The sequence below is a fragment of the Populus trichocarpa genome, chromosome 5, assembly GCF_000002775.5.
Source record: "Populus trichocarpa isolate Nisqually-1 chromosome 5, P.trichocarpa_v4.1, whole genome shotgun sequence".
NCBI classification, from domain to species: Eukaryota; Viridiplantae; Streptophyta; class Magnoliopsida; order Malpighiales; family Salicaceae; genus Populus; species Populus trichocarpa.
In genome coordinates this window covers 7,165,437-7,179,937 of record NC_037289.2, presented here as the reverse complement: position 1 = coordinate 7,179,937, position 14,501 = coordinate 7,165,437, and the positions used below count along the sequence as shown (strand labels likewise).

At 34.0% G+C, this 14,501-nt stretch overlaps 2 protein-coding genes and 1 long non-coding RNA gene across 3 annotated transcripts; 1 reads left to right on the top strand and 2 right to left on the bottom strand.

Annotated features, from left to right (window-relative positions):
• Window positions 1-2,835: 2,835 nt before the first annotated feature.
• Window positions 2,836-5,914, top strand: LOC18109784 (isovalerate--CoA ligase CCL2). Its single transcript, XM_024602141.2, has 2 exons — window positions 2,836-3,412; window positions 4,135-5,914. Exons 1-2 carry the CDS (start codon window positions 3,068-3,070, stop codon window positions 5,596-5,598), a joined length of 1,809 nt encoding a protein of 602 aa, XP_024457909.2. The 5' UTR covers window positions 2,836-3,067; the 3' UTR covers window positions 5,599-5,914.
• On the bottom strand, window positions 3,418-4,215 carry LOC127905399 (uncharacterized). The gene is made up of 2 exons (XR_008059374.1): window positions 4,083-4,215; window positions 3,418-3,565 (listed from the first exon to the last, which is right to left on the bottom strand). It is a non-coding gene; the product is annotated as an uncharacterized LOC127905399 (long non-coding RNA).
• Window positions 5,915-7,502: 1,588 nt separating the features above from the next.
• LOC7492118 (protein STRICTOSIDINE SYNTHASE-LIKE 5) lies at window positions 7,503-14,424 on the bottom strand. Its single transcript, XM_024602142.2, has 5 exons — window positions 13,685-14,424; window positions 9,764-10,240; window positions 8,491-8,798; window positions 8,097-8,229; window positions 7,503-7,970 (listed from the first exon to the last, which is right to left on the bottom strand). The coding sequence occupies exons 1-5, from the start codon at window positions 14,198-14,200 to the stop codon at window positions 7,692-7,694; spliced, it is 1,713 nt and encodes a 570-aa protein (XP_024457910.2). The 5' UTR covers window positions 14,201-14,424; the 3' UTR covers window positions 7,503-7,691.
• Window positions 14,425-14,501: the final 77 nt, after the last annotated feature.

Genomic DNA, 14,501 nt, shown 5'->3' with positions numbered 1-14,501 from the left:
TTCACAAGAATTTACTGGGTTTTGTTGTTGAAAAATGAAGTGTTTCATCGATCAAAATCAAGAGCTAGCTAGCCCCACTATACTAGCAAGAATGCTTATCAGATTGCATAAACAGCCATATCAACGTCCATTGTTTGCATGTAGTAGAGAGAATAGGATTCAAAACAGCTTCTTCAAGAAGCTTGGATTTGCACACTCTACAACATGCTAGCTGGTAAACTCATTTCATTAATGCATCAGGAGAGATCCCGGCACTTCCATGATTCCTCGCATTTCTCTGCTTCTATATACCATGTATTGTAGCTTTCCATGCTATTCTCGTAATCATAGATTGAAAGTTGTCTTACGCACCTCTTCTTTTGTACATCAAAACTCTAATATCTAGCCACCAACAAGTTTAGAAAAGCCACATTTAAGCAAGATAGTACACCAAACAGATTTAAGAGTATAAGCAATTAAATAAAAAATAAAAAATTAAGGTGATCACGATCCTCATCAGCAGCACTACAAATAAGGCAATAAACACTGATATTTCTTCCCGTAAGAAGTTCCCTTGTAGATAACATGTTAGGAACACAAGCTAGGATATAAAACTATGTCTAGGAATGTGAAAGGATTCTGATTAAGTCCCAAAAATTCAAGTAGCTTAGGAATAAGGTTCCCGGGTTGGATAATCGATTAATCAATTAGTCCTTGATAAATTTATCTATTTTTTCTAACCAAGATAGTTAAGAGCTTATACTTCGTAAGTCAAGGTAGCTTGTAACTAGTACCTACAAAAGGTCTTATTTGGTAGAGGTAAGGACTCTCTTATGCTTAAATAAATATCTTTTTAGATAGAAAATACAATAATATTCTAAAGAGAAATACTTTGAAAATATATATGCAATAGAGAATAAAGATGGTGAACCTTTGTTCTGAAAGTCTTATGGTATATTTATATTCTACGAGTCTTGTTTTTCTGTGAAGATGAGTATTTGGAGTGTAATTTTATCCTGATAGCATTTAATGAGGTATAAATATTCATTACATCTATATTAAAGTTTGATAAAAATATGGTGGGTTACTGAAGGACTTTTTTACACCAAAAAGGTATAGGAAGATTATGGTTCAAAACATCAAATATAGCTGAGCCCATGGTGGCCGAGCTATTCCCTTAGGCTAGATCCGAGGGAAGAGGGTCATTCTATTATGCGTGCCTCAAGGAGGATGATCATTCCATTAGACGTGCTCAAGGGAGGATGGTGGGCGTGCCATGAGAGGATAATCATTCCCTTACCTTGTTCCTATAGATAAAGATGTGCAGGCACCATAACAGAATGTTAGGCACTGCATCTATTGATGAGAAATGTTAGTGCCCGTAGGTGATTGACGAGAAAGGTTGGCGGGTGATAGCCATTGGCGATAAACACAAAAGATTAGCGAAGCATAGTTGGAGAAGTAGGTATGCGACTTCATGCTGACTTCTTAAAGGTCGTAACACTACATTGTATTGTGTACCACCAATGTTTGGCTATTTGGTAATGAGCTTAAGAGTTGGGTCAAGGCCTATGATTTAACAAATATGGAGATTTGCTTGGGTGAAGGCCCATTAGAGGACATGATTGTCCATAACACACAAATTTGTTGTCTATGTTGGCTTGGTTTAAATGGATAATGCTTTCGTTTAGCGGTTATTCAAGTTGTCTATTTTTTTTTAATTTTTTTTAGCACACGGATAAACTTCATTTATTTCTAATTTTATTTTTCACTTATTATCAACATGACGTGAATTATTTTTTAACACCATAATCATAATCATACTACCGTATTTTTTTCAAACATAGCCACCACATTTTTATTTATCAAATTCCGAAAACTATTTCTTATTTAAAATACTGTTGAATTTTTTTTTATCTCTAATATACTTGATGTAAAATAAACTCATAGGAAGATAGAAAAGCAAAGAATATATTAAATAAAATAATATGAGATTCAAAGTGTTTTTTTGTGCTACTTTATTGAAGTGTTCGATGATGAAAAATACCAAATCCCTAAGAGTTGGGTCAAGGCCTATGATTCAAAAGTGTTTTTATGATCTTAAGATTTTTTTTTTCTTTTTAAAATCGATTAACCGGATTCACTTATCATTATAAATCAGTTGACCGGTTAAGTCATAAATATCACATTTTAATTATGTTGTGCTTTAGAAATATAATATTTATAAAATATTGCTATTCTAAAACACGATAATTATCTTATCGTATCGTGCTTAAAAATAACAAACAACATGATGAAATTATATTATTTCACCTTTTTTTTTTTTTTTGCTTCTATATCAATTCACTTTTTTTTTTCCTTTTAATTTTGTGTGATAACAGCGCAATTTAAATGAGCCCATTAAAGTGATAGATTCATCAAAGCCTGATTTTGATAAAAAAAAAAATAAAAGAAAGAAAAAAGTCAAGCCCAATAGCTAGACAAGTGGCACCAAATCTGTCGTACAATCAATTTCCACATGCGTGCCCCACGGTACACGGATCTACACAACAGCTTACAAAAATCATTCTAGCGATAGATAAAGTCTGCATGTATATCTTCTTATGATGGGCTCCACCACTGTTAATCATTCTTTCCGACCTTCACTTCTTTGTAAAAAAGCTTAAAGATTTACATCGCTTTCTTTATTACTTTCACGCATACAGGTAATTACTTTTTATTCACAATTACAATCAAGCAGATACCTGGTCACAGTGTTCTTGGCAATTTTTTTTATTTTATTTTTATAAAAATACTGTCCTTTTGCTCTCTTTGTTTAGGTCGCCCTAGAAGATTTATTAATGCGGTCCATTTGTCACTTTCTTTCATCTCATCGTTAATTCTTGACAAAATGTCGTAAAACACTTATCCAAGACATCTCAAGTCACATGTTAAGAACCAATAGTAAAGTGGATGAATGCTATGAACATTCTTGTATATTATTTGAGGTTTATCCCATCAAAACATGATAGCACTACTAAGGAAACTAAATTCTAGATGCACCTTTGAACAAATGCTTTAGTACCTTCAGTTTCTTGAAAACTCCAAAATGAATCTCTTCTTCAAGAACCATAAACACTTAACTCGCTTGCCATCCACTTTCAACAGATTCGTCAGTTCAAATTCAAGTAAACAACCTCGAGCACTGTTCTCAAGCTTTGCCAGTGATCTTCTTGAACCAGACTCATGGAAATCAATGGAGGGTCTTGTACGTTGCAAGGCAAATTATGCCCCTTTGTCTCCTATAAGCTTCTTGGAGCGATCAGCTACAGTTTATAGGGACAGAACTTCAGTTGTTTATGGTTCTTTGAAGTTTACATGGGCTGAAACTCATCAACGTTGCCTCAAACTTGCCTCTGCTTTATCCCAGTTGGGAATTTCTCGTGGTGATGTGGTAAGTCTGTTCTTCTGCTTATTTTATTTTTTTTTCCAGCAGTGGGGTTTGTCCGCTGCTTTCCACAGGCTGCTCCAGGTCACACCAATACTTTGATTCTGACAAGGATTCACCTTCTGGTTTTTTCTCCCTTTTCTTTTGTATATAATTACCCTGTTATTGAGAGTATATTTGATCTTGTGGGTTACAATGGTATGACACTTTCTTGATCATTGCATGGTTACATAGATTTCTAGGCAGTAAGACTTTTTTGGGTTGTTATTGAAATGTTAGTCGGTTCTGTTTGATATGGTTTCACTGTTTTACTTGGCATGGTTCAATAGCTCTTGTCGGAAATAATTCGAAAATAGCATCAAGCATGGTGCATTTGATTGAGTTAGATAAAGGCTTACTGAATGCTACAGTCACCAAGCGTTATTATAGAACATAGACAACGAGGACATGGTATTTTAATTTAATAGGAGATGACAGTCTCATTAGACGAGATTACAGTGGGCTTCCCAAAAATTTATTCATCACTAATCAGCAAAATGGAGTAAAAGGAGATATTACTTTCAATCTTGTCAGCTTGAGATGTTCTGTTTTGCGTTGTAGTTCTATCATACTTTTGGGAGTGAATTTGTTTATTTTGAAGGTATTAGTGGTTGAATCATTAATCATATATGCTTACCTTATCAAGTCACAACTGTTTTGATGTCTTGAGACTGTATAAATTTAATCAGGTTGCTGCTCTGGCCCCTAATGTTCCAGCAATGTATGAGCTGCACTTTGCAGTTCCAATGGCTGGAGCAGTTTTTTGTACTCTTAATACTCGCCATGACTCGAATATGGTGTCTATCCTACTGAAACATTCGGAGGCAAAGATTATTTTCGTGGACCACCAGTTACTTGATATTGCCAGAGGAGCGCTTGATCTTCTAGAAAAGACAGGGACAAAACCACCTATGGTGGTCTTGATTTCTGAATCTGATGTTTCTTCTCCCACTGGCTTCAGTTCAAGTAGTTACGAGTATGAAAGCCTCTTGGCAAATGGACACAGTGGATTTGAGATCAGGCAACCGGAAAGCGAATGGGATCCTATCAGTGTAAATTATACTTCTGGCACAACGTCAAGGCCCAAAGGAGTTGTTTATAGTCACAGGGGAGCATATCTCAACACCCTTGCGACGCTTTTCCTCCATGGCATTGGTACAACGCCTGTTTACCTTTGGACTGTGCCCATGTTTCATTGCAATGGATGGTGCCTCACTTGGGGTATGGCAGCACAGGGTGGTGCTAACGTATGCCTGAGAAAAGTCTCTCCAAAAGACATATTTGACAGCATTGATCAGCACAAGGTGACACACATGGCAGGAGCACCGACTGTCTTGAGCATGATTGTGAATTCAGCAGTTAGTGACAAAAAACCCCTTCCTCACAAAGTGGAAATTATGACAGGGGGTGCACCACCACCCCCTCAAATCTTTTTCAAGATGGAAAAGTTAGGTTTTGGTGTATCTCATTTGTATGGCCTTACAGAAACTTATGGTCCAGGGACTTATTGCTCATGGAAACCTGAATGGGATTCACTTCCTCTCAATGAGAGATCAAAGATGAAAGCTCGACAAGGGGTACAGCATCTTGGATTGGAAGATGTTGACGTAAAGGATACTTTCACCATGGAAAGTGTACCAGCAGATGGTAAAACGATTGGAGAGATTATGCTCAGAGGAAACACTGTGATGAGTGGCTACCTAAAAGACTCGAAAGCAACTGAGGATGCTTTCAGAGGCGGCTGGTTTAGAAGTGGGGATCTTGCTGTGAAACATTCTGATGGATATATTGAAGTGAAGGACCGAGCAAAGGATATTGTGATTACTGGTGGAGAGAATGTATGCACACTTGAAGTAGAAACAGTTTTGTATAATCATCCAGCAATTCTCGAGGTCGCAGTTGTTGGGCGGCCAGATGACCTCTGGGGACAAACCCCTTGTGCATTTGTGAAGTTAAGAGAGGGATTTGACGTTGATGCTCAAGATATAATTAAGTTTTGCCGGGATCGTTTGCCACATTATATGGCTCCCAAAACTGTCATTTTTGAGGATTTGCCGAGAAACTCTACTGGAAAAGTGCAGAAGTTTATTCTGAGGGAGAAGGCAAAGGCATTGGGTAGCCTCTTTAGGTCAGAGTCACAAACCACCTGCTGATGTTTGCAAAATTATTGCAATCGATAAATACAGCGATGATTATTTTTATCTAACAACTAAAGAGAACTTTCAAGCATTTGGATTGATCTTGAAGACCCATGTAGACAAAACTAGTTGAATGTGTGATTTTACAGGGGTTTTGCTCATGTTGTGGCTCATGCAGGATGCTTTCCCATTTCGACATGGACGATGCATGGATAGACGATAGAACCACAGTATATGTAAGTTCAATCTTCACCCGTAATCGAAAGCATATGCGTAGATAAAAACTAGTATCTTGAGATTTACTCAAATAAATTCATAGAAGTTTATTTCATTATTCTTTAATAATGACTCCTTATTACAATTCTTTTAGGCTACTTATATATTAGAAAAAATTTCTAAATAAATTTGAAAAAATAATAATAAAACTATGATCTAACTAGTAAAAAAATTCCTAAATCAATTAGAAAAATAAAAAAAAATCCCATTTAGTAAGGATTTTGCAATTTACTCACATAAATTCATAAATAATAACTCCCTGTTACAACTCTTCTACACTACTTACATATTAGTAAAAATTTCTAATCAAAGTTGGAAAAATAATAGTAAAATTATAATCTAACTAGTAAAAAATAATAATTCTAAATCAACTAAGAAAATAAAGAAAATTCCAAATAGTAACATCTAGCCGAATTTGAAAGCCTTTCCGAGCTCCGATAATAATAAAATCTTAACCCTATAAAAAAGAGCAAGATGGTCGTTTTTGTTGTTCCCGCGAAGCGAAGATCATTCACTTAGCAAAGGAAGTGAGTCGACCTCTTTGTGGCTTCAACCAAACACTTTTTCTCATTGGTCAAGCTTTCTACAAAAAAGGCGATGGTGGTTCCAACAAACCGGGCCGGAGAGAGCAAGAGTGATTTGAACAAGAGTCTTGATAATCTACTGTCAAAATTTTAATTTGATGAAATGGTCGGATAATTCAAAATAAAATAATTTAATTTTTTTTTAAAATATTTTTAAAACACAACTTTTAGTAAACAAGAACTTGTATAATAATCCCAGCACTATTACAACAACTTTTCACCATTACTTTTCGCATATTCTATCAAACATTTACACCTAACAGCATTAACCTAATTGTCCAACACAATTTAAAATGTAAAAGGTGGGCATGAATGGAACTCTGCAGCAAGGAAACAAACACAGTAACAACAGTTTGTTTCCACTTCCCAGCATTGCTTAGACATGACATACGGAGACATTGCCGTGCAGCAATGTCGCAAGCAACAAACAAGAAAAGAAGAAGGATGACACTGTGTTTCAATTAATTGGTTTGGAAATCAACATTTATAAGAGAACAACGAACAAACCAAATATCAAAGCTGGACAGCAAATTATAAATCAACTTTCGGCAGTGAAAGAGATGTATGAGAACATGGCAAACATTGAAAATTGAAATCGGAAAGAGCTATGATTGAAGAGAATACAATACGTAATTCAACATAATCAAACATGGAAATCAATGTACATTCCATTCCTAATATAACGAAGCATATAAATCTATACCGAACGACATTACACCTTTATAAAGTCTTCACCTTCAACAGATTACAATATCTTCCCCAAGAACAGCATGCTTTTTATTTATAAAATGAATAACTCTATTTGAACTTTAAATTGAACAATAAGACAAGCACTAAGTTTATTTTTGGAGTAAACGATGACATATTAAAGATGGGTAATTTTCCCTGGTTACCTACACGATCTGGGTTGATGATATGTAGCTCAGGGCCTGCAAGTTTTTTTTATGTCCGATCTGGGAAGAATAATCTCACTTCTAGACTCTCAGAAAACTTTGACATAAAAAAATAAAGTGATAAGATTTTGAGCATTGACAGCAGCCGAAAATACCAATGGGAGTGTTGCCACAATTAGAAAATAGTTATTTAATTCATTTTCTGTCCCTGAATAATTTCTATAGTTGAAAAAGAAACAAATCTTGTCCTTCGACCATTTCATAGCCAACAATACCATAAGTAGTCAAGAAAGAAGAAGATACATTATTAGAATAATATGATAATGCGAAGAACATCACTTCATAGGGGTGTTGCTTACACTGTGGCTCGTGCAGGATGCTTTGTGACATCAAGACGGACAATGTAGGGACTGACAACGGAACCGCAGTATATATGGTTTCCAATCCTGATCCCACTTGAAATCAATGCCAAACCCGGATCATAGTAATGCTCCGTTGGTTTTCCTTCCAAATCTACGATGAAAACACCACTATTCTTCACCACATTAATTTCCCCTATGTACTTCGTATAGATTCCCATAAGCTTCCGAAGAAAAGGATGTTTGAGTGCTAGGTCCAGTGCAACTGTGATTCCCTGTTGTATTTTTGCAGCAACATTAATGGTGTTATAAACAACAGTCGTCATACTATAGAGGTCTCTAAGTGAAGGGAAAAAGAAGATTAATGCAAGTGAAGAATAGCAGTAACGCAATTAAATTACCGAGGCTAATGCAATATAGTAATGGCCATGCCCATCATGATGGATGTTATCAGGCAAGCCTGGCAAATTGTCAATGAATGTCTCTAGGCTCCCTTTTTTCTTTCCTTGTATGTAATATTTTCTACACCTTCTCCTGCAATAACCAGTTCAAAAAGGTGAATTATAAGAATTTAATGATAATTCATAGATAGTTGGTGGTGTTGGATAACCTATAAAATTTATTATCTCAACGTTTTGTTAGAGTATAGCCTTATCCCTTAGCGCATCTTTTAGGGCAAAACAAAAAAATCCCCTTATGAAAGCCAAACGAAAGAAAGAAATATCAAAGAAGCTAATTTCTCGAAAACTAGCATGCGTGTTTGCAAGAACGTAAATAAGATTACTCGGATCATACATGAATGTTTCACAGAAGACCACATATTGTTGATCTGGTGAGACCGCGACTCCATTAGCAAAGTAGAGGTCATGGGCCAAAACCTTGGTCTCTTTGGTAACTGGATCATAGCTGATTGCTCGACCATATGGCTTACCCTCCAAAAAATCCCAGAAGAACTCGAGCAGATTGTATTTATATGAAGCATCTGTAAAATAGATGGTGCCATCTTCTGCTATATCTACAGCATCTGTGAGCTTCAATTTTACACCCTCGGCCTCATCAGCTAGTAGCTCCACTTTACCCTCTCCACTTATCTTTAGCAGTCCCTGTTATACACAACATTATAAATAACAAGCCCATGCGGTAATTAACGTAATACCAGTGCTACACACAAGACATTAGTAAACTTGTATTAAAAACATGAGAAAAAAATACATTGAAAAATGATCATATACTCAAAGTTGATTTCAAGACAATTAGACTTATAGACATAAGACTAAATATAAAGATAAATAAAGCTAATTTTCCAAAAACTATAATGATCTTGAAAAAAAGGTCGCATTCGCTCATACTTCTCCGAGGGAAAAGTGATTTCATTCAGAACATATTATATCACTCCTAAGTAGTTGGCTAGTTGTCACATTCTTTACCCTTCTAAGCTTTCTTTCTATTTGTCTAGGATGAAATGCGAGATTAAATTCATATGAGTTATTAGAGATTAAATTAAAAGAAAATTGACTATACTGGATGTGAAATGAAATTCAAGATTCAATTGAAAAATTAATATTGATTAAAAAATTAAAACAAAACAGAAGAAAAGAAAAAGAATTGGCGCGTGGCGTAAACAAACCAACATGTGAACCGTACTATCATTTAAATTTTATTTGAGAATATGATTGAAATCGTGTTTTTTTAAATTTTAAATTTTGGTTTTTTTTTTAAAAAAATTTCTTTTCTCATACTATTTCTTCTTCTCTGGAAAGAGAAGGGTCTCTGTTTTTTTTTTATTTTCAATTCTAGTCCCTTTAGTTTTAATTCATTAGAAAACGAGAAATTCTAACTATTTTGCATAAAATCTAGTCAACTGAAAGCTGGAATTTCTTGTGTCACCAAAGAATCTTATATCAAGGAGATCAAACAAGAACACCAACCCCAAATTTCAATCCAACCGATTGCTAAAGGAAACAAAATTAAAAAAAACAAAAGAAAATGGTGATTGAAAAAAAAAAGGGGGGCATATTAATTTATTTCTTGTAATAGAACATTAAGTTGATTAATTAACGTCACCAACCTTGAAAGCATCGGCTACAATAACTTCATTATCGTGTCCAAGGGCGAGTCCGAGAGGCCTACCTCCAGTGTTAACCCAGCTCTCCACGATAGTGTCAGCAACTGAGTCATTAATCGTGACTCGTTTAACCCACCCATCAGCACAAGAAGTGTAAATAACACCCGAACTGCTATCATATGCAATATCTTCTGGTCCAATCAACTGCTTGAAGCCCACAAGCTCTGATCCTTGAAGCATGTGATCATTCTTCTTCAAAGCCTTCAATGGTGGCTGAGTCAGCTCGTGGATCGGCAAGTGAGCTGGTTCGAACGAGTCAAGTTGGCAAACGAGTGTAGCTACCAAGACAGGAGATAGAATTGTTAAAAGAACAGTAAAGAAAGGCCATGAGGGCTTTCTTGATGTGGGTTTCGGAGAAGATGGTGAGCTTGCAGGTCTAGACTTCGTTGCCATAGGGGGTTGGATAATGTTATCTAGATACTGCAGCAAGCATTTATATCATGAAACAAGTTGTCTGATTTTAAAACAATATAAAGACTATTAAGTTTAAAAAAACTCATGAAATAAACTCTCTTTGTTTTTACCAAAACCACATTATTTCAAGAGATTTTCTCTTAAAAGATCCAAACTTGAGTTGATTCTGTCAACTCAACCCCAATTTTATCCGAGTCAAACTCTTATGCGGGCTCTTCTAACGACAACAAAAACAATGAAAACGAGCCACGCATCTGCCTTCTTTCCAGAACTGACAGGAACGTTGATGAGATCTGCGATTAAAAAAGAAAAACATCTCTTCGCAGAACTCGATTCATCAATAAAAAATTATATACATTCAATTCTAATTTATACTTCCAACAAGTGCATGCGAGCGGGAGATGACTTTCGGGGAAGATGCCTAGTCATCGACCACAAAGTCATCTTATGCAAAAATAATCAATTATATGCATGGGGAAGATGACGTATACGTCATTTATATGATTTTATTGTCAATTTTTTTTTTATCCAACCTTTCATTTTTTTTTTCAATTTAATCTCTTGATATTTAATCTATTTATTTTAAAATTTTTATATGAGATTATATTAATTTCAAATAATTTTTTTATATTTAATTGAAATTTTATTTTTTCAAGTATTTATTTTTAATAGATATTTAGAGAGTCATAAACTTGTATTCGGTTTATCTTTACGGATTTTATTTTTATTAAATAAAAAATATTTTAAGAAATAAAATAAAAATAATTATAGTACCAAAAAAAAAAACATTGTAAATCTTAGCTTCATATACTTTTATATTATTTTTCACATTTAACACTCCATAATAAACAAAATGTGATATTTTTTTTCTTCTTTCCTCTAATTACCTAAAATGAAATCAATTTCATGCCTAACGAGCCTAATCTCTTTGCCCATGAGATAGTTTAGACAAACACATAATACTACAAATGATACGTCTGAGAAGATTAAAGATCAATACAACATATTTTTAACCACTTTTTTCTTTGATTTCATGTTAGATAATTTTTTAAAAAATAGTTATAAAACATATTAACTTCCATATTTCTCTAACTTATTTCTTGAAAAATTAAATTAATAAAACTAATAAAAAAAATTCGGTTAAGATTCATTTATGCTGATTTTTTTAAAATTAATGAAGGATAATAAATATCATAGAAGTACTCTTTTGTTCTTCATCGAAACAAGACATCGTATATTGCATGATCTTTTCTAGGATGGCGGCAAGCACAGTATTCATGTGTACTAGACGCCATGGTAAGCAGTGATACACCCCATCATATCTCTACAATCTAGATTCGCGTCTAATTCAAGCATCTTCTATGTACATCATTTCGTCCTCTTAACCTGTTGACATTAAATTAAATTATTACTGAAATAGTTTATAGACGAATCATTTTTTTTAATATTAAGTTTTAGAGAATTAATTGATTTTGCTATTAAATTAAGTTTAACGGGTTAATTTTGAAATCTCTTAATCTGATTTCTTGTCTAACATAAAATTAAAATTAAATCGTGTGAAAGATATTTTATTGTGATATAGTTAACTTGACAAGCACAAAAATAACTAGAATAACCAATAAAATAGGTCAAATGATGAAATTGAGAGAAAAATAATAATAATAATAATAAATTTTTCTTAACTTAACTTCTTATTTAGATGAGGTTTAAAATTAAATCATATAAAAGTTATATTAGTATTGACCTAGTTTATAGACTCGCGCGTTGTGCTACGGATTAAATTAAATGTTTTTTGAACAATACAAAAATATTCAGGCAGTACATAACTTGATGTTGTTATTAAATTTAGTAGATGAATCTCTTGATTTGATTTATTGTCTAATATGAGTTTAAAATTAAATCATGTAAAACATGTTTCAATATCATACAATTAATTTGACAAGTATAAAAAGAATCCGAATAACAGATAAAAAAGATTGAATAATAAAATTAAGAGATAAATAATAAAATTAAAAAGATAAAAAATTTCCTAACCCACTCTTTATCTAGATCAAGTTTAAAATCAAACCATATAAAAATTATTTTGATGTAATTTAGTTAATTTGAAAGGTTCAAAACAATCCAATAATCATATAAAAAAAAAATTCTAAGAACAAAATTGAAAAAAAAAAGTAAAATAAAAAACAGAGAGGAGGGAGCAGCTTCACCATATGAACATTAAATTTTGTTGCCTTTTTCAAACATTCCACCAGCAAGAACTCACGAAGAAAATAAATACTAACCAGCTAACTTTTTTTATTTTTTATTAATGAAACGTACCAACTAACTTTAGCAACTAATTAGTTATCCGGCGCTCCGTTGTGAAATGAAAATTGAACAAATAAAATGTGCAAGCATCTTTAGTCGTCGCAACATAATAAAAAAATGAATTCGGGTCATCTATATTTAATGTGTGTTTAATTTTGAGATTGCATTATAATTCAACCGACTCGAATTAACACGAGTTAACCATAAAATTCACAAATCAAGTTATATACATAACCACAAAGCGCCAGTTCAGGTAGCCAATTATCATCTTCTTTACCCTTTCTTAGTTGTTCTTTCATTTGAGTCTTCGTTCATTTAACTAGGATGAAATACGAAATTAAATTGATGAGGTATTAAAGAATTAAAGATTAAATTAAAAAAATAATAATTAGACTCGGTTAAATGGAATTTAGAACTTAATTGAAGAGTTAGTATTAATTAAGATGTTAAAAAAAAAAGAGGGAAGGAGGGTTGGCTCGTGGTATAAACTATAGTTTTGAAACTCGAGCTGATTATCGATCCGGTTAAGTGATCGGGTCACGAATAGATAAATTTTAAAACTCTGGTATAAAGACGCCAACATGTGAGCTGGACCACTATGGTTCGGTGGTCATCCAATGTCCAAAATTAATTATTCTTGACATTGTTAGATTCATGTCATTAAAGCTATTGTCTCAAGGCCAAGCATGGCCAAGAAGGAATCTTAAAGTGGATCAGGCGAACATTTTTTCTTCTCTCTTTCTTTCTATTTTCTTCGAAAAGAGAAGGGCCTTTCCCCTCCTCAATTTTAATTCTAGTCCCTCTAGTTTTAATTCATTAGAAAACAAGAAATTCTAACTATTTTGCATGAAATCTAGTTTCAACTGAAAGCTGGAATTTCTTGTGTTGCCGAAGAATCTTATATAAAGGCAATTAAATCAAAATACCAAACCCAAATTTCATCCTAACCAGCTGCTAAAGGACATAATTGAAAAACAAAAGAATATGGTTATGAAAAGAAAGAAAGAATAAAAGGTCGAAAAAAATCAAAGGAAAAAAGAGAGAAGAGCGGTAACTCCAAAGTAAATTAAACATTTAAAACGGTAGGCGTGTTAGTTTATTTCTTGTAATGGAACATTAAGTTGATTAATTAACGTTACCAACCTTGTAAGCATCGCCTACAATAACTTCATTATCGTGTCCAAGGGCGAGTACGAGAGGCCTACCTCCAGCGTTAACCCAGCCCTCCACGATGGTGTCAGCAACTGAGTCATTAATCGTGACTCGTTTAACCCACCCATCAGCACAAGAAGTGTAAATAACACCCGAACTGCTATCATATGCAATATCTTCTGGTCCAATCAACTGCTTGAAGCCCACAAGCTCTGATCCTTGAAGCATGTGATCATTCTTCTTCAAAGCCTTCAATGGTGGCTGAGTCAGCTCGTGGATCGGCAAGGGAGCTGGTTCGAACGAGTCAAGTTGGAAAACGAGTGTAGCTACCAAGACAGGAGATAGAATTGTTAAAAGAACAGTAAAGATAGGCCACGAGGTCTTTCTTGATGTGGGTTTCGGAGAAGATGGTGAGCTTGCAGGCCTAGACTTCGTTGCCATAGGGGGGTCAGTGGCCATGACATGGAGAGTGAAGCTGTAATTATATCTAAATACTGCAGCAAGCATTTAAATTATGAAACAAGTTGTTTCAAATCAAGGACATTTTAATATTTGATGTCATAAAACAGTTAATCACTACTTGGCTGTAAGTAAAAATTTGAAATCCTTCGGAGATCGGTTTTTTCCTCCCTTTTATTTTTTTTAACATGCACTAAAACCACAATTAATATACACACATATACTAATGCCAATTGAGGTACATCGGACTGTGAAAATTTGATTTCCTATAAATACAAGTATCCCGGAATTATTTCTTGTACATGAAGATGCAACGCCCAGAATAGCAATATCCCTGTTCCGTTTTTTT